General features: G+C 38.2%; 1 protein-coding gene across 9 annotated transcripts in view; it reads left to right on the forward strand.

The window, feature by feature from the left end:
• Positions 1-20,139, forward strand: part of CEP192 (centrosomal protein 192) — a 132,335-nt gene that overhangs the window by 42,432 nt on the left and 69,764 nt on the right. For 7 of the 9 annotated variants that reach the window (XM_058438672.1, XM_058438671.1, XM_032152873.2 and 4 more), the window contains 6 exons: positions 2,811-2,875; positions 3,954-4,163; positions 6,819-6,945; positions 8,167-8,297; positions 15,116-15,938; positions 16,022-16,148. In XM_058438672.1, coding sequence (XP_058294655.1) covers positions 2,811-2,875; positions 3,954-4,163; positions 6,819-6,945; positions 8,167-8,297; positions 15,116-15,938; positions 16,022-16,148 — 1,483 coding nt within the window. The remainder of the gene's footprint in view (positions 1-2,810; positions 2,876-3,953; positions 4,164-6,818; positions 6,946-8,166; positions 8,298-15,115; positions 15,939-16,021; positions 16,149-20,139) is intronic. The other 2 variants (XM_032152876.2, XM_032152877.2) reach the window with 1 other exon arrangement.

Raw genomic sequence — 20,139 nt, forward strand, 5'->3', positions numbered from 1 at the left:
AACTTTAAAAATGTAATAGGAGATATTCAGAAGAGGAAGGTTGGAAAAAAGGGTGTAATCTTGCAACGTCCAAGTCATTTTAAGTGAAAATTTGCCTACTTATAAACTTTATTCAGAACAGTTCCTTAAGAGCGCCTGCCTCGGCTGGGCGCGGTGGCTCATGCCTGTAATCCCAGCACTTTGGGAGGCCAAGATGGGCGGATCACCAGGTCAGGAGATCGAGACCGTCCTGGCTAACATGGTGAAACCCTGTCTCTACTAAAAAAAAAAAAAAATACAAAAAATTAGCCGGGCGTGGTGGTGGGCCCCTGTAGTCCCAGCTACTCAGGAGGGGGCTGAGGCAGGAGAATGGCGTGAACCCAGAAGGCGGCGTTTGCAGTGAGCCGAGATTGTGCCACTGTACTCCAGACTAGGCGACAGAGCGAAACTGTCTCAAAAAAAAAAAAAACAGACTGCCTCCTCTTCTTCCCCATGCCTGCCTTCCTCCTTGCCGATAGCTCAGCTCCGTCTATTCAAGGTGCTGCATTGCTGCTGCTTATGACCTGAGAGTTTGACAGTGGGGGAAACACAAATGGACTGCTTCCATGTTTAGCCTCGGAAGCATTCAGTACAAGAGGATTGTTGTTTTAGGTATGCCAAAGAATTGGCATAGATTCTCATAAAAAGTGAAGTTCTGCTTTCTTATTGGCTGTGATTGATTTCTGATGAGTAGACAAGATAACAGTGTTAATATTAGATGTTTCTTTGAAGAATCCCTTATAGTTCAGAGAAAACACACTTAGGATTATAATAAATCCTATTTTGAGCTGTTTGGTCAATTATTTAAAAACCAGGTGATATTAAGTCCTCAAAGTAAATTAAGTTTCTTTTGGGTTACCTTCTGTATTAGTTCGTTTTTATGCTGCAGATAAAGACATACCCGAAACTGGGAACAAAAAGAGGTTTACTTGGACTTATAGTTCCACGTGGCTAGGGAAGCCTCAGAATCATGGTGGGAGGCAAAAGGCACTCCTTACATGGCGGCAGCAAGAGAAGAAATGAGGAAGAAGCAAAAGTGGAAACCCCTGATAAGCCCATCAGATCTTGTGAGACTTATTCACTATCATGAGAATGGCATGGGAAAGACAGGCCTCCATGTTTCAATTACCTCCCTCTGGGTCCCTCCCACAACATTTGAGAATTCTGGGCGATACAATTCAAGTTGAGATTTGGGTGGAGACACAGCCAAACCATATTACCCTCTTTTGGGCTGAGTTTCCTACTTCCCTTCTCTTGGCTGTCAGATTTGGTTGGTTGGTCCTTTCGTCTTTTAGGGCAGTGGTTTTTAACTTAGCTTGAGTCATAGATTCCACAATGAATCTTCATAGAAATATATGAAATGTATGATTTTGCATGTAATTTTAAGGGCTTTATGGTTCTCCTGATGCTCATTCCTAGGTTCTATGCTGTAGGTTAAGAATGTGTTTTTTTTTAGGCTGGGCATTTTGGCTTATGCCTGTAATCCTAGCCCTTTGGGAAGCCAAGGTGGGTGAATTGCTTGAGCCCAGGAGTTTGAGACCAGGATGGGCAACATGGCAAAACCCTATCTCTACCAAAAAGTACAAAAATTAGCTGAGGGTGGTGGCACACGCTTGTAGGCCCAGCTATTGGGGAAGCTGAGGCGGGAGAATCGCTTGAGCCCAGGAGGTAGAGGTTGCAGTGAGCCAAGATTGTGCCACTGCACCCCAGCCTGTGCAACAGAGCCAGACCTTGGTCACTTAACAAGGTAAAGAACTAGCAGTGTTCTGACAGGTAGGAAGCCTCAGTGGTCTTTGGTGCTCTGCTTTTCCTGAATAGAAATATCCTGTGCCTGCTTTTCTTTTGTCTTAGGTTGTGAATGTGGGACACAGTCTAGGGTCCCAAAGGAGCAGTGTGGATCTGATTGGTCCCTCATGGACACATGATAGTGGGGAGCCTCCGTCATGTTTGGGCCATGAGTAGACTGTGCCCTCTGGGTCACCATTCACTTTTCTCCTTTCTGCTCCAACCGTGCAGTGCCAGGCAGAGGCCCAGAGTGCTGCAGCCAGGCAGTCTGGCAGTCTGGCATCTGGCTAGCATACATTTCACCAACACATTTAAAGTTCTTGGCAATTCTGATGCCTCAGCCAGGGTCTTGGGCCTCCTAGTTTGCCATGAATCCACCACTCCCAGTTGTATTTCTGGCCCTGGACCTCTTTGCCCATTTGCCCCATCCCTCTGAGGCATTTTAATGATGGCCTTTGGCCTGGGGTTGAGTGTGCTTAGGCTGGCGTTCCTTTCCCAGGGGGAGCTGAGGTGTGCGGCAGGAGCCTTGAGGGCAGACATTAGGGGACTCCCAGTCTTTGTCCAGACCGGGGTTCCCTGGGATGGGGGGCAAGCGGTCCTGGGGCACCCTTGCAGCCATCTTCATGACAAGCTTATAGAGGGCTTATCAGTCTGATGACTCCCGATGAAGTTCCACCAGCATTCATGAATGAGTGCCTCAATGCAAGAGTGCCAAACTCTCCAAAGCAAACATTAATTTTAGAAAGAAAAAGCTTTCATTGTAAAGCCCCTGAGTAAATTGGGGTAAGTTAGTGACAAAATCAACTACAGCAAGGTGTTCTTTAGCAAAAGTTTGACAACCACAGACTTAAGCATTTAATACAGATGCATCAATCATGAGTGCAAGCTTTTACATACTTGTTACAACTTTATTTCCTTGGTATTTCATTTTCCTAACTTGTATGTGTGTGCTAGTGCTTGTTTAGGCATTAGTGTAATGTGTTTATATAAACATGTTCTTTTTTAAGCTGAAGCATTTGATTTGATTGCACAAGATGAAGAAGAATTTAATAAAGAGCATCAATTTATACAGGTTTGTAATTATTTGTTTTATCCAAAATTTAAAAATTTTCCTGTATTAATGTAAGTGTAGGCAAAATGTTCATTTCTTTCTGAATATACAGTTAGTATAGAATTATTTCATATTTTTCTTATGGCTAGACAACTTCTGCTTTTTCCCTCATACTCTAAATAAAATACTCTAAATTATTAATTGAAGATCATTGACATACTGAAATATATCTTTAATTCACTTAGAATTGCTTTAATGGCATTAATGGATATTTCCATAGTTTATTTTTATTTTTTGAGACAGGGGCTTGCTGTGTCACCCAGGCTGGAGTGCAGTGGTGATCATAGTTCACTGCAGCCTCAAGGTTTTGGGCTCAGGTGATCCTCCTGCCTCAGCCTCCTGTGTAGCTGGGATTCAGGCATGTACTACCATGCATAGCTATTTTTTTATTTTTTATTTTTTGTAGTGATGGAGGCTTGTTACGTTGCCTAGACTGGTCTTGACCTCCTGGGTTCAAGCAATCCTTCCATCTTGGCCTCCCAAAGTGCTGGGATTACAGGTGTGAGCCAGTGTACCAGGCTGTATTTCTATAGTTTTAAAAATATGTTTTAAAGTGAAGTAATCCTGTTTGTTTTTTTATGAAGATTCTTATTTATGACAATCTTATTTCAATCTTATTTTGAAGATTCAAAATTTATGATAGTGTTTGATGAAGCAATAGATGAAGATAACATTCTTCTTATTATTTTTCAGATGGGGTCTCGCCATGTTGCTCAGGCTGGTCTTGAACTCCTGGGCTCACACGAGTCTCCCGTCTTGGTCTCCCAGGTAGCTGGGATTACAGGAAAGCACTGTCATGAGCAACTCATGATCGTGTGTATTATAACTCAGGTGTTCAAAAATACTCATTTTCCTTTTCCGGACTTCATTAGCTGTGGTAGCTGATGATGCTTCAGTTTGTCCCAATTTTTTTTTTGTCTAGTTTTTTCAAAATTACTTTTTAAATTTTCTTGGTAAGACTTTTTTAGTTTTTGTATATTAGAACAACAGAAAAGTGACTTGCTGGGGGAAAGAAACGAAACAATAACTTTCTCCCTAGGAAGAAAACATAGATGCTCACAATACTTCGGTTGCACTGGGCGATACTTCCTGGGGAGCTACAATTAATTACAGTCTGTTGAGGAAATCACGTAGCACATCAGATTTGGATAAAGATGATGCCAGTTATTTACGTCTATCTTTAGGAGAGTTCTTTGCTCAAAGATCTGAAGCTCTTGGTTGCCTTGGTGGTGGTAACAATGTGAAAAGAGTAAGTATGGAATCTGTTGGAAGTGCTCACAGTCACCAGATTTTAGATTTTGAGTATTATGATGGCACAGTGACTTTAAAATGGAGATAGAATAGGATGGGACAGAAGAGTGGTAAAAAACGTAGGTTTCATCATCAGTCAGACCTTTACCGCAGTTCTAGCTCTGTCTTTTAGCTAATTCTAGGACATTGAGCAATTTAACTCCTCTGTGCCTTAATTTCCCGTTTCTTAACAGCACAGTTTTATAGGGCTTTGTAAGATTTAAATGTGAGGTTCATGTAAAGCATTTAGCACTAAACCAACATGTAGTAAGTATTTAATAGTTGTTAATTGCTGTTGTTATTTTTGGTTGGTGTGAAGAATTCTAAAATTGATTTTTAAAAACTATTGTCTAAAGAGATGTTTTGAAATATAGAAGTGTTTTGATTTAATTAAATGTAATGCATGTACAATTAAAAAGACACAAGTTATTCAGATAGTGATAAGTCCTGTAAAGCATGAGTGAGGAGAAGGAGCTACTTTAGCTGTGCTGGTCAGGCTGACATTTGGGGGTAGACATTGAGTTGGCATCTCAGTGATGAAAAGGAGGCAGCAGGCTGGGCGCAGTGGCTCACACCTGTAATCCCAGCACTTTGGGAGGCTGAGGTGGGTGGATCACTTGAGGTCAGGAGCAGCCAACATGGTGAAACCCTGTCTCTACCAAAACTATAAAAAATTAGCCAGATGTGGTGGTGCGTGGCTGTAATCCTAGCTACTTGGGAGGCTGAGGTAGGAGAATTGCTTGAACCCGGGAGGTGGAGAGTTGCAGTGAGCCGAGATCACGCCATTGCACTCCAGCCTGGTCAACAAAGCGAGACTCCATCTCAAAAAAAAAAAAAAAAAAGTGTTTTTTTTTTTTTTTGTAAGAAGAAATAAGACTTCTCCCTCCATTAGTGACCTGGCCTTTGTCTGTGTGCAGCCCTGGAGGTAGGAACCAGGGTGGCATATTGGAGGAATGGAAAGCAGCAGGCAGAGCTGCTCTGAGGAGCAGGGTAGGCGGGTGTGAAGGGAGAATGGCAGATGATTCCAAGGGCAGATCATAAGGGCTTCTGGTAGGAGGGGGGTTTTATCTCAGATGAACTGGGAGGAAGTGCTTAGAGGCACAGGGCAACTTTGTTGTGGTGCCGGCCCATCTCCAGGTGCAGCAGGCTGCTGCCATATGTCAGGTGCCCAGGTAGTGAAAGTCAGCAAAAGACAGAAGAGGGAAAGAAGCAGGCAAACACTTAGGAAATGGGAGAGACGTGATGAAGGCTGGGGACAAGGATGACCTAGTAGAAGCAGAGAAAAGGGCAAGAATTCAAGATTTATTCTATAGAGTCAAAGAATTTGTTGATAAATTCGACAGAGGGAATTAGGGTTATTGGAGGGATTGTTTATCAAAACTGGATTTCATTAAGAGTATGATTTTGAAATAACAGATGTAGTGTTAGAGGTCACAGATGATTCATAGAAGTTTGAAATTGAACTGTGGTCTTGCTCAGTGCAGTGGATTGAAAAATGAAAATAAATACTTTAGAAAGGTAGATTTTTCTGCTTGAATTGATTGTGCCTTTGAGATTATGACAGAAGTTGAAGAGTAACTGAATTCCTTATTAATGGAATTACAGTAAGGAAAGATAAGGTGGACAAAGCACTGGATCATGAAAAGAATGGATCTATTATTTGGAATTTTTGTTTTGGTATAAGTGATGAAGTTTTATTTGCATTCAAGTTACTGAATCAAGGGAAGAAATTAAGATATTAATCACAATTAATAAATTAATCACTTGGGAAAGTGAAGACCAATAAAAAATTGAGTGTATTTAATGAGTTCACTTTTAGTTCTGTCATGTGACTGCTGTATAAGAAAGACAAGTGGAAACTGCCTACCCTTTAGCAAGCTCCTTGAATGGAAACCTTCCAGAAACTTTCATGCAAGTTGGTAGGAGCATCCCTAATCTTAATACACATTTTTCAAGGATGTGTTTATTCTATAAAATAAAGTACCTTTATATTGTAATTTCCAGGAAGCAGGAGTTTTTATCGTTTTTCTCATTAATATGTCACTGTTGATTAAACAGTGCCTAACACATAATGGGTGTTCAATAATAATTATTGAAGGAATAAAGTATAATTTCTGTGTTGTTTTTTTGAGACAGTCTGCTCTGTTGCCCAGGCTAGACTGCAGTGGCATGATCTCAGCTCACCACAACCTCTGGTGTCTCAGCCTCCTGAGTAGCTGGGACTACCGGTGTACACCACCATCCCTGGCCAATTTTTATAGTTTTAACAGAGGCAAAGTTTTGCCAAGTTGGCCAGGCCGTGGCCTCCCAAAGTGCTAGGATTACAGGTGGGAGCCACTGCGCTTGGCCTTATTTCTGTTGTTTTAATTTGAATTTCTTAGTAAGGGCAATTTATTTGACAATATGAGTTCTAATGATTAAAAGGTAGCTAGTATTAAGGAAATGAAAGGTTCTACCTGGACCTTTGAAGGTCATCTGTAGTAATTTGAGGTTAAGTGGGAAGAACAGTTTTTTGATGTCATTTAGCTATTTTACCACTATTAGATAAAATAGTCTAGGATTTCTCAAAGCAGTTGAAAATCAAAGAAATAATTTACATTTAATTATTTTGCAGCCATCATTTGGCTATTTTATTAGATCACCAGAGAAGAGAGAACCTATTGCCTTAATAAGAAAATCTGATGTATCGAGAGGTAATTTGGAAAAAGAAATGGCTCATCTTAACCATGATCTATATTCAGGTAACAGATTCAATGAAGGGGCTTTTAGGAATCTTTTTTTTCTTAAATGTGTAACTTAGGGGTTAAATGTGTGACCATGTTCTTTATGAGTGAAAATGTATATAACACTTTATAGTTTCTCAGTGTTGGTTATAGATTTGATTCATATGTAACCCCATATATCCTTTTCAATCTAAAGTGCAAACAAGTCAGCCAAAATCTATCTAAATTTGTAAAAACCACAGTAAATGAAATAATTTCAGATGGGCTAGTTAATGTCGGCTATTGAATTATTGAGTTAATTAATCGTAGATATAATTTATTATTTAGGTTGACTTTTAAAGAGATGTTTTGAGATTTAGACTATGATAATCTATGATAAATTTTTATGATAAATATCTATAATATTTTTAATCAAATGTTCTTGGTCAACTTAGAATTATCACGCAGCTACTTTTTGTTAGTACAATGTCTTGTGCTACATATCATATAAAGTTGTATAAGATATGCTCCATTCCTTAAAGAGCCTGTATTCTAGCAGGGGAGTTGGGACAAAGGCTCCATGTATACAAATTGAGCTCATTTTCCATTTCTCTAAAGATGCACTCACTTATTTCTTTCTTTTCTTCTCTTTTTTTGAGACAGAGTCTCTGTCACACAGTGGCATGATCTCGGCTCACTGCAATCTCCACCTCCTGGGTCAAGCGATTCTCCCACCTCAGCCTCCCAAGTAGCTGGGATCACAGGCTCGCGCCACCACGCCCAGCTAATTTTTTGTATTTTTGGTAGAGATAAGGTTTCACCACGTTGGCCAGGCTGGTCTCAAACTCCTGACCTCAAGTGATCAGCCCACCTCAGACTCCCAAAGTGCTGGGATCACAGGCATGAGCCACCGCACCCGACCAAGAAGTACTCAGTTTTAAATTCAACTTATTGTATGTTTGTGAAATGTTTCAAGCTGAAAAATATTTAATGAGTTTATGTGTGCATTTGCAAGGGAGAGATTAAAATCCACAATCCTCCTTCAAAGTTTGGACTCTGCAGCATTGAGCCAAATTAACTATGTTGTTGTTCTCTGTCCAAGTGACTATACGTTTAAACTGTTTTAGTGAAGGCAACTGACATTTGGGGTACAAAGACATCTTCCTTGGTAAATTAGTCATTTTGCCTGGTCCTTATTCCACAGACTGTGTTTGTCAAATAGTGTATACTTATAAGTTGAATATTATATATTTCCTGCAGGAGATTTAAATGAACAATCCCAGGCACAGCTCAGTGAAGGATCAATTACACTTCAGGGTGAAGCAGTGGAGAGTACTTCACAAGTGGATGAAAATGATGTGACGTTAACGGCTGATAAAGGCAAAACAGAGGTAGCTTAAGCCTTTCGTAAGGAAATCTAAGATTATCTTGTTGTAGTTCTTATGTAGGATCAAGACAAGATCACCTGTGAAAAATATATGCCATTTAACATGTTTTCTTTCCTGACTTCAAATTTCTTGCAAGTGTCTTTTAAATTTTTTTTTTAAGTTTTTGTCACGATATAATATACACACAGATGAGTTTATAAAACAGATTTGTAGTCAGTGAATGAATTATCACAAGTCATACACTTGTGTATACCTCAGATCAAGAAAGAGAACATTGCCAACAGCCCAGAAACAAGTTTTTTTGCCGCCTCCAGTTACCTGACCTTCAACCCTGTATTAATTTTATCTGATTCTAAACTTCACTTAAAAGAAACCATGTGGCATGTATTCCTTTTCTTTGGCTTTTTTCACCTCACCTTACATTTGTTAGATGATTATAATAGAAACTTATTTTTATTACTGTATGGTATTCTGTTATATGAATATTCTGTTGCTTTTATATCCATTTGTATTGTTGGTGAACATTTGGGATATTTCCACTGCTGGACAATTATAAAACAATGCTCCATGAACAGCCTAGTACCTGGGAAGTGTGCACACGTTCATGTGAGGTGTGTGTATGTCGTGGGGTTTGCATACTTTCATTTCAGTGGTTTTGACACTTTTCCAGAGTGGTTGTACCATGTAGATTTGTTCAAGAGTGTGTGCTTCCTGTCACCACATGTCCTCGCCAGCACCTGGCATTACTCGTTATTCTGGTGGGTGCACAGTGGGGCCTTCTTGTCTTCATGTGCATTTCCCTGATTACTAATAAAGCTGATTCTTGCTCATGTTTGTTGGTCATTAGGAGGCTTATTTTGTGAAGTGCGTGTCCGAGTCTGTTGCTCATTTTTCCAATGGACAGTTCGTTTTATTTGATTTGTAGGTGTTCTTTACATTGGATAGGAGCCTTTTGTCAATTATGAGTGTTCCATGTGTCTTCTTCCAGTCTGTGGCTTGCCTTTTCACTTTTTAAATGGTATTTTTATTTGTTGATTAGGCCATGCTTTCATTATTTCTCTAATGTGCTAACTTTGTCATAAATCAAATACCATGACATTGTGGGTATATTTCTAGAGTCTCTCTTGTGCTTCTTTGGTCTGTTTATCTATCTTGTGTCAAGATGACACTTGAATATTGTAACCTTATTATAATAAGTCTTGATATCTGGAAGAGTAAATCCTCTCGTATTTTTCTTTAAAAGTATCTTGGCTATTCTTGGCCCTTTACATTTCCATGTGTGCTTTACAGTCACATGGTCAGCTTCTACACACCAACCACTAACCACCAACAACCCTGTTGGACTTTTTTGGGGATTAAATTTAATTTACGGAACAGTAAAATTGACATCTTTATAATATTGAGTCTTCTAATCCATGAAACTAACGTATCACTTCATTTATATGTTTTAATTTCCCTTTGTATTTTATGAGTTTTGTGCAGATTTTTCACGTCATCTTGTTAGATTTCTTCCCAAGTTGTTGAAACTTTTAATTTTTGTAGGTACATAGTAGATGTATATATTTATGGGGTACATGAGATGTTTTGGTACAGGCATGCAATGTGTAATAATCACATCATGGGAAGTGGGGTATCCATCCCCTCAAGCATTTATCCTCTGTGTTATGAACAATTCAATTATATACTCTTAGTTATTTGTAAATGTACAATTAAATTATTTTGACCCTGTTGTGCTATCAAATGAAACATTATTTTAGTATTATGTTTCTTTATTTTCTGTTTGTTTTGGCTAAACAAATACACAATTGTATTTGTTTTTTAAATATACTCACCTTATATCCAGCAAATTTACTTATTAACTCTAATTATCAACTCTTTGGATTTCCTACATACAGAGTTTTGTCATCTGAGCATAAAAGTTTTATTTCTTCATTTTTAATTTTTATACCTTTGTTTCTTTGTATTGCCTTCCTTGACTGGATGGACCTCAGAACAGTGTTGATGTCATGATGTTGGGTTTCCCTCATTCAATGGGAGCTCTTTTCGGTATTTCATCTTTCAATTTGATGCATGCTGTAAGGTTTTTGTTTTGTTTTGTTTTAAATTACTGGATCAACAAAGTGGTCTTCTAATCTTTGTTCACTGGTTTTTTGTTCTGTTTTGGATTTGGTTTTCACCTTGTAAGAGGATTGAATCTTGTTGAATGCTTCTCTAGATCTGTTAAGAAGAACATGAGCTTGCTCTGTTTTGTTGATGTGATAAATTTTGTCGAATGATTTTTGAATATTAAACTATTCTTTTATACTTGGAATAAACCTCACTAGGGTTGTAATGTGTTATCTTTTGATATATCATTGGATTTGGTGTGCTAATAGTTTGCTTAGAATTTTGCATTTTTGTGAGTGAGATGAATGCCCTTACAATGTTCTTGTCTGGTTTTGGTTCAAGGTTTTTTTACTGGTCTCATTTTTTCTGTTTTCAGGAAGAGTTTTTGTAAGATTGGTGCTTTTTTAAAGATTTTGGTAGAACACATTGGTGAAATCACCTGAGTCTGTTATATTCTTTATCTAATGCCTTTACTTGCAGATTCAATTTCTTTAATAGTTGTAGTACTATTCTAATGTTTTAATTTTTTATGTCAGTTTTAGTAAATTGTGATTTAGATTGTAATCTTCCTCTACACTTGAAAATTTATTTTACTATCATGCTGACCATAATATCCTCTTGTGATTAATATCTTACGTTGTTAAGCTATGTCTCTTTTGTTATTTCTATAATTGACTGTTTTGGCTCTCTTTTTCTTAATCTCACCAGATACTTTCAGTTTTGTTAATTTGTCAATTTTATTTATTCTCAATTCTGTTTGTCTTTCTATTTTATATTTTCTGGTCTTCATTTCTTTCCTTCTACTTTCTATGGATTTAATGTGTTGTTTTTCTAACTTTTTGAGATGGATGCTTAGTGTGCTTATTTTTCTGCCTTCCTGCTTTTTCAGTGGTGTAAGTGCATGGGATGCATGTAGGAGATTTTCTGGTTTTTGAAATAATTGATTTTAGGCCAAATGTACTATAGTCAGAGAATTTTTAGTTTTAGGCCTTTGAAATTTGTTTAAATATGTTACATAACTCAGCATTTGTTCAATTTTTGAAAATATTTTCTGTACACTTGTAGGGAATGTCTGTTATGTGACTTAATGTCTGTTTCACTTAGGTGAGATTTATTTAAATCGGGATGCTCAAGCTGCCTGCATTCTTAAAATTATTGTGCTGTTTTAAAATCTCCCACCATGATTGTGGGTTTGTTAATCATTATAGGTATATCAATATTTGCTTTAAACATTTGAAGCTATATTTTTAGGTGCATACAAATTGTGCATAAAATTTGTTGTATTAAATTCTTCATAAAATTTTTTGGTTCATAAAAATTGTTCTTGCTAACAAATCAAATCCTTTATTGAGCATGTCTCCCCTCAGTGTGTAATAATGCTTTTTTCCTAAATCTAGTCTGAGATTAACAATGTCAGTACCAGCTTTCTTTGGTTAGTGTTAGCATGTTATATTTTTTGCCATTATTTTACTTTTAATCTTTCTGTATCCTTATATTTCAGATGTTCTAGGGACATACTGTTGGATTTTGCTTTTCAACCAGTCTGACAGTCTGTATTAGGCTGTTTCTTGCACTGCTATCAAGAAATACCTGAGACTGGGTAATTTATAAAGAAAAGAGGTTTAACAGGCCCATAGTTCTGCAGGCTGTATAGGAAGTGTGGTGTGGGCATCTGCTTGGCTTCTGGGGAGGCCTCAGGAAGCTTGCAATCATGGCAGAAGGCGAAGTGGGAGCAGGCATGTCACATGGCCAAAGCAGGGATGGGGAAGGTGCCACACACTTTAAACAACCCGGTCTTAGGAGAGCTCACTACTACTGCAAGATATCACCAAGCCATGAGTTGTCCACCGCTATGACCCAAACACCTCCCACCTGGCCTCACCTCCAACACTGGGGATTACATCTCAACATAAGATTTGGAGAGGCATCCAACTATATCACAGTCTTTCTACTTACACTTAATGGAATTTCCAGCATGGGGGTTTGAATCTGCCCACTTTATTTGCTTTTTATTTGTTTCACCTAGACTTTGTTCTTTTTCTTTTGGCATTCTTTGAGATCGTTTAAGTTTTATATGATTCCAATTTTCTCCTCTGTTGATTTGGTAATTATATATATTTATATTATTTTAATGATTACCCAAATAATTATAACCTGTCTCTTGGCTTACTGATGTTTAGTAAAAATTCTTTGTTTTCTTTTAAATGTCTTACTTGGCATTCCAAGGATCACAAAATACTCAATTTACTCCATACTTAAAAAGCTTTTCTTGTTTTGTGTTTTATTTCTATATTTAACCCAATAAGACATGCTGATGATTTATAAATAACCAATATTTCTGATCTTTCATCTGAGATTAGTTTTCTTCTTAAAGAATATCCTTACTTTTTTTTTTTTGTAAGGGACTGCTGATAATGAATTTTGTTTGTTGTCTCTCCAGAATGTCTTTATCTCCCTGTTATTCTTGATGTGTATTTTTGCTTGCTATAGAATTGTTAGGAGCAACTTTTAGCACTTTGAATGTATTTTTTCATGTCATTTCATTTTAAAAGTTGGCTGTCAGTCTTTTGTTAGTTTTCTTTTTGGTTTTTATCCATCTTACTGTGATGTGCTTGGGTAGCTTTTGTTTTACCCTACAGTTTAGAGGAAAAATCGTTGAAATAATTTGAGGCTAAGGGAGATGATATCTTCCAGACTAGATTTATGTCTGCTTCTGACAGGGAGCAAGGAACACTAGCAATTGCAGATCACTTTCATTCATTTATTGGAATTGAGCTGATTGGAGCTGAGCCTCATTCTATGAGAACCAGTTGGATGTTGGTTTACCTTTACTGCTGGGGTATATCCCTTTGTGGTCTCATCCCAAAGCATGGATGTTTTACTGTGGTATCTTTCTCTCCCTCAAACATACACACACACACCCCTCCTAACCCCCCAATGCCAGTCATTCATTGGCAGACTCAGTTTTTATACCTGCACTTCCACAAGAACAACTTTGCTTAGGCTTTTCTTGAAGCAGCAGATACGCTTAGGGAACAGCATCCCCAGTGTTGGGCTTACCTCTCTGGGTTACTTTCTTCTCTTAGATTTTGGCCCCATAAATTTATACTGCTTTTTAAGCTTGCTAGTGCTTTCAAAGATAAGTTTTTGAATGTGCTATTCAGTTCTAACTGTTCTTAGCAAGAGGTTGGTTTGCTTTACCTAGTCTGCTGTTACTGGAAGCAGAAGTCTTAACATGTATTTTTTGTTGTTGTTAAATAGTTTATGTTTCTTTCTTTTTTTTTTTTTTTGAGTTGGAGTTTTGCTCTTGTTGCCCAGGCTGGAGTGCAATGGCACGATCTCGGCTCACCGCAACCTCTGCCTCCCGGCTTCAAGTGATTCTCCTGCCTCAGCCCCCCGAGAAGCTGGGATTATAGGCACGCACCACCACGCCCGGCTAATTTTGTATTTTTAGTAGAGATGAGGTTTCTCCATGTTAGTCAGGCTGGTCTCGAACTCCCAACCTCAGGTGATCCGCCCACCTCGGCCTCCCAAAGTGCGGGGATTACAGGCGTGAGCCACTGCGCCCGGGCTTTAAATAGTTTATGTTTTTTAACTGTTGGGCCCATTTCAGTTTTTTACTCATGGTTCCTATTTATGTCTTGCTTATAAATAATTCTAACAGTTGAATGATATTACCAAGAATTATACTTGCAATCACAATGACTCAGTGGCTTTTCAATCTCAATATCTTAAGTTTTTGGTTTTAAATTATTATCTGATTCAATTTTACCATGTCTTTCATTCCTGATGAGTTTTAAAAAACAAATGATAATCAATTTTGTAAATAACCTGGTACTATATAATTAAAGTTGATAGCAGCTGTCTTTTTCATTAGGATATTTAACTGGTATGCCCTTAATTTTTTTGTTGCCATTAGATCTTACATCATGCTTATAAAGATCAAACTAATACAGTAGCCCCCTCTTTTCCACAGTTTTGCCTTCTTCAGTTTTAGTTACCCATGGTCAACTGAGGTGCAAAAATATTCAGTGGAAAATTCCAGAAATAGTTCATAAGTTTTAAATTATATGTCATTCTTAGTAGCGTGATGAAATCTTCCCACCAACTTGCTCCATCCTGGTAGGATGTGAGTCTTTCTTTTGTCCAGCTTCTCCACCTGTCTTCACTTGTTGCCCGTTAGTCACTTAGTAGTGTTTGGTGATCAGATTGACTCTAGTGATATTGCAGTGCTTGTGTTAAAGTCACTCTTATTTCGTAATGGCCCCAAAGTGCAAGAGTAGTGTTGCCTACAATTTGGATACGCCAAAGAGGAGCTATCACGTGCTGCCTTCAAGTGAAAAGATGAAGGTTCTCGACTTAATAAGGAAAGAAAAAATAATGCTGAAGTTTCTGAGGTCTGTGGTAAGAATGATCTTCTTTATGTGTAATTACAAAGAAGAACAGAGAAATTCATGCTTTGCACTCCAAACTTCAGATGTTCCAGCCACAGTGAGTGATAAGTGCTTAGTTAAGATGGAAAAGGCACTACATTTGTGGGTGGAAGATAGGAACAGAAACATGCTCTGATTTACGGCAGTCGAATTTGGTACTATCTAAGGTTTTAGGTATCCACTTGGAGGTCTTGAAATGGATCTCCCAGTGATAATGGGGGACTAATGAATGTTCATGAAACTGGGGTAAATTTATCTGATGTTTAATTTTCTCACTTCTAGGACTCTTTCTTCATGAGCAACAAACCCCAAAGATACAAAGACAAGCTACCAGATAGTGGTGATTCTGTGCTTAGGATCAGCACCATTGCTTCAGCCATTGCAGAGGCATCAGTTAATACTGATCCTTCCCAACTTGCTGCTATGATCAAGGCACTTTCAAATAAAACCAGAGACAAGACTTTTCAGGAAGATGAGAAACAAAAGGACTACTCTCATGTGCGTCATTTCTTACCTAATGATTTAGAAAAAAGTAATGGATCCAATGCATTTGATATGGAGAAATACCTTAAAAAAACAGAAGTTAGTAGATATGAAAGTGCATTGGAAAACCTTTCAAGGGCTAATATGTCTGATACTTGGGATTTGTCTTTGCCCAAAGAACAAACTACTCAAGACATTCATCCAGTGGACTTAAGTGCTACTAGTGTAAGTGTGAGGGAACCAGAAGAAAACACAGCAGCTGTTGTTTATGTTGAAAATGGAGAGAGTGAGAATCAAGAGTCATTTAGAACCGTAAACTCTTCAAATTCAGTTACAAATAGAGAGAATAGCAGTGCAGTAGCTGATGTGAAGACATGTTCCATTGACAACAAATTACAGGATATTGGTAACAATGAAAAAGCTACCTCAATTTCCACTCCATCTGATAGTTATTCATCAGTGAGGAACCCCGGAATAACATCCCTTTGTCTGTTAAAAGAGTGTGAAGAAATACGAGATAATAGAGAAAATCAGAGGCAAAATGAGTGTGTCAGTGAAATAAGCAACAGTGAGAAGCATGTGACTTTTGAAAACCATTGCATAGTCTCACCTAAAAATAGTGGTAAGTGTCTGAGTTGTTGGTCACATTCATAAAATTACAAAGTTTATTTTCTCTTCTCACTGGAAAATACCCCTTTCTGATAGATTTGAAAAATACCTCTCCTGAGCATGGTGGACGTGGCTCAGAGGATGAGCAGGAGAGCTTCAGACCTTCCACATCACCACTAAGTCATTCTTCTCCTAGTGAAATTTCTGGAACAAGTTCATCAGGGTAAGTGTGTACTTTCATTTCTTTTTTAAAAAATAAAAATATGTGTTCAGTATAGGAACTTGGAAAAAAAATTTGTAAAGAAGAAAAATTACTCATCTATGCATTCATCTCTCAAAGGTAACTCTTGTAAGCGGTGAATTTCTTTCCAGCTATTTTTCTGTGCAAATTTTTGTATACTGCTTTTTTTTTACTCTTTATAACAATCATTCTCTGAATTTAAAAGAAAACTAGTAATGTTACAGACTGCATAATGGATCTGTCATGGTTCATTTGATACTTCTGGTGAGTACTTTGTATCTTAACTGTTTTGCTATATAAATGATATTGGGATGAATAACTGTTCATAAAATTTTAATTTTGTGAATGTCTTTTGTGGCTTTATAAAAGATCTTTAATATGTTTATTGAAAGAGTCTAATAGATGGAAAAACTTGCCTAACCAGCAAAATTATCAAAAATGTTAAATGTAGTTTTGATTTGTTTCAAAATATTGGATTTCAAAGATACCTATTAACTATTTACCAAGCTGCCATTAAAGTTTTTCATGTTCATCTGAAGCAACATGGTGTGGTTCAGCTAGTGCTAAATGTCAATGGAGAGCTTAGTTCTTTCTGTGACTCCTTATGGATGCCTCAGTTTGAAACACTTTCATATACATATACACAGTCACTTCTTATTTAATAGTTAGTTGCTTTTTTTTCTTTTTTTTTTAGACGGAGTCTCGCTCTGTGGGCCAGGCTGGAGTGCAGTGGTGCGATCTTGGCTCACTACAACCTCTGCCTCCCGGGTTCCAGCGATTCTCCTGCCTCGGTCTCCCAAGTAGCTGGAACCACAGGCACGCGCCACCATGCCTGGCTAATTTTTTTATTTTTAGTAGAGATGGGGTTTCACCATGTTGGCCAGGCTGGTCTTGAACTCCTGACCTCAGGTAATCCACCTGCCTCGGCCTCCCAAAGTGCTGGGATTACAGGCATGAGCCACTGTGCTTGGCCTGCATATTTTAACAGATGTATTACTAGTCATCCAACCCAAAGCAAATTTGAAGATCATCTGGCTGTGACATGGTGTAGTATGTTTACGATCTTTGGCTTACACGTTCTTCCCTTATGTTTCTTTTTTTTTTTTTTTTTGGTTTTTCGTAATGTATTTTATTTTATTTTTTTATTTTATTTTATTTTTATTTTTTATATTTTTTTATACTTTTATTTTAATACTTTAGGTTTTAGGGTACATGTGCACAATGTGCAGGTTTGTTACATAGGTATCCATGTGCCATGTTGTTTTGCTGCACCCATTAACCCGTCATTTAGCATTAGGTATATCTCCCCCCCCACCCCACAAAACCCCGGGTGTGATGTCCCCTTCTTTCAATTCCCACCTGTGAGTGAGAACATGCGGTGTTTGGTTTTTTGTCCTTGCGATAGTTTACTGAGAATGATGTTTTCCAGTTTCATCCATGTCCCTACAAAGGACATGAACTCATCATTTTTTATGGCTGCATAGTATTCCATGGTGTATATGTGCCACATTTTCTTAATCCAGTCTATCGTTGTTGGACATTTGGGTTGGTTCCAAGACTTTGCTATTGTGAATAGTGCCGCAATAAACATACGTGTGCATGTGTCTTTATAGCAGCATGATTTATAGTCCTTTGGTATATACTCAGTAATGGGATGGCTGGGTCAAATGGTATTTCTAGTTCTAGATCCCTGAGGAATCACCACACTGACTTCCACAATGGTTGAACTAGTTTACAGTCCCACCAACAGTGTAAAAGTGTTCCTGTTTCTCCACATCCTCTCCAGCACCTGTTGTTTCCTGACTTTCTAATGATGGCCATTCTAACTGGTGTGAGATGGTATCTCACTGTGGTTTTGATTTGCATTTCTCTGATGGCCAGTGATGATCAGCATTTTTTCATGTGTTTTTTGGCTGCATAAATGTCTTCTTTTGAGAAGTGTCTGTTCATGTCCTTCGCCCACTTTTTGATGGGGTTGTTTGTTTTTTTCTTGTAAATTTGTTTGAGTTCATTGTAGATTCTGGATATTAGCCCTTTGTCAGATGGGTAGGTTGCAAAAAATTTCTCCCATTCTGTAGGTTGCCTGTTCACTCTGATGGTAGTTTCTTTTGCTGTGCAGAAGCTCTTTAGTTAATTAGATCCCATTTGTCAATTTTGGCTTTTGTTGCCATTGCTTTTGGTGTTTTAGACATGAAGTCCTTGCCCACGCCTATGTCCTGAATGGTATTACCTAGGTTTTCTTGTAGGATTTTAATGGTTTTAGGTCTAACATTTAAGTCTTTAATCCATCTTGAATTAATTTTTGTATAAGGTGTAAGGAAGGGATCCAGTTTCAGCTTTCTACATATGGCTAGCCAGTTTTCCCAGCACCATTTATTAAATAAGGAATCCTTTCCCCATTTCTTGTTTTTGTCAGGTTTGTCAAAGATCAGATAGTTGTAGATATGCGGCATCATTTCTGAGGACTCTGTTCTGTTCCATTGATCTATGTCTCTGTTGTGGTACCAGTACCATGCTGTTTTGGTTACTGTAGCCTTGTAGTATAGTTTGAAGTCAGGTAGCGTGATGCCTCCAGCTTTGTTCTTTTTGCTTAGGATTGACTTGGCAATGTGGGCTCTTTTTCGGTTCCATATGAACTTTAGTTTTTTCCAATTCTGTGAAGAAAGTCATTGGTAGCTTGATGGGGATGGCATTGAATCTATAAATTACTTTGGGCAGTATGGCCATTTTCACGATATTGATTCTTCCAACCCATGAGCATGGAATGTTCTTCCATTTGTTTGTATCCTCTTTGATTTCATTGAGCAGTGGTTTGTAGTTCTCCTTAAAGAGGTCCTTCACATCCCTTGTAAGTTGGATTCCTAGGTATTTTATTCTCTTTGTAGCAATTGTACTGTCCCTATGGAAGACTAGAGGGATATCTGAGACTAGCCTGATTCTTTTTGCCTTTGAATTGACATGCTGTTTTTGCCAAAATTCTTTATTTTTCAAGTCTAATAATTTTATTAGGGTATATCTCTGTTTGATTCTTCATTGTTACTTTGCTCTGTTATACAGTATACCCTTTCAGTATGTCTCCCCTTTTATTTTGCATGTGTTCTTGCAGTTCACTTTTCATTATTTGAGGTAATTTCACCTAAAAGCATTTGTTCTTGTTAACCAAAGGAGTCAAACTAATACAACACATCATCCAGTGACTCAGAACATTTTCCATGCTATATCATGCTGTGTGTATGTGTGTGTGTGCGTGTGTGTGTGCGGGAGTGCGTGTGGATACGGAAACCCATGTAGGTGCATGTCATGCGGGAGCTAAAGAAGGTCTGAAGCAATTTGGTTAGTAATACTTTGTTGCCGTTGGTTAGAAACTTACTAACTGGTATTTTGACAATACCGTCTTGATTTGGGACTTTTTATTTTTTATTTTTTTGAGACAGAGTCTCTCTCTGTTGCCCAGTCTGGAGTGCAGTGACGCAATCTTGGCTCACTACAAGCACTGCCTCCCAGGTTCACACCATTCTCCTGCCTCATCCTCCCGAGTAGCTGGGACTGCAGGCACCCACCACCATGCCCGGCTAATTTTTTGTATTTTTAGTAGAGACGGGGTTTCACCATGTTAAATGGGATGGTCTTGATCTCCTGACCTCGTGATCCACCCGCCTCGGCCTCCCAAAGTGCTGGGATTACAGGTGTGAGCCAACACACGCAGCCAATTTGGGACTTTTTAAAAGTTCAGGATTCAAATTTGAATTTTCTGTGTACATCCATTGCCTAGCTGAGTATTCTGAACTTTGTACAAAAAAGAAAGATGATGGAATCCAGTCAAGTGAAGGGCTGAATTCAAGCTAACCAGCAGAGCGTAGGTGTGGAGACTGTTTCCAAATGTGGCTTGACACTTATTTCCTATCCCCTGTGCTCTTTTGCACTGTGACTTTGCTGCTTCCCCTCAAGATGTGCAGTCCGTTTCCCGCTCCTT

The sequence above is a fragment of the Hylobates moloch genome, unplaced genomic scaffold, assembly GCF_009828535.3.
Source record: "Hylobates moloch isolate HMO894 unplaced genomic scaffold, HMol_V3 SCAFFOLD_5, whole genome shotgun sequence".
NCBI classification, from domain to species: Eukaryota; Metazoa; Chordata; class Mammalia; order Primates; family Hylobatidae; genus Hylobates; species Hylobates moloch.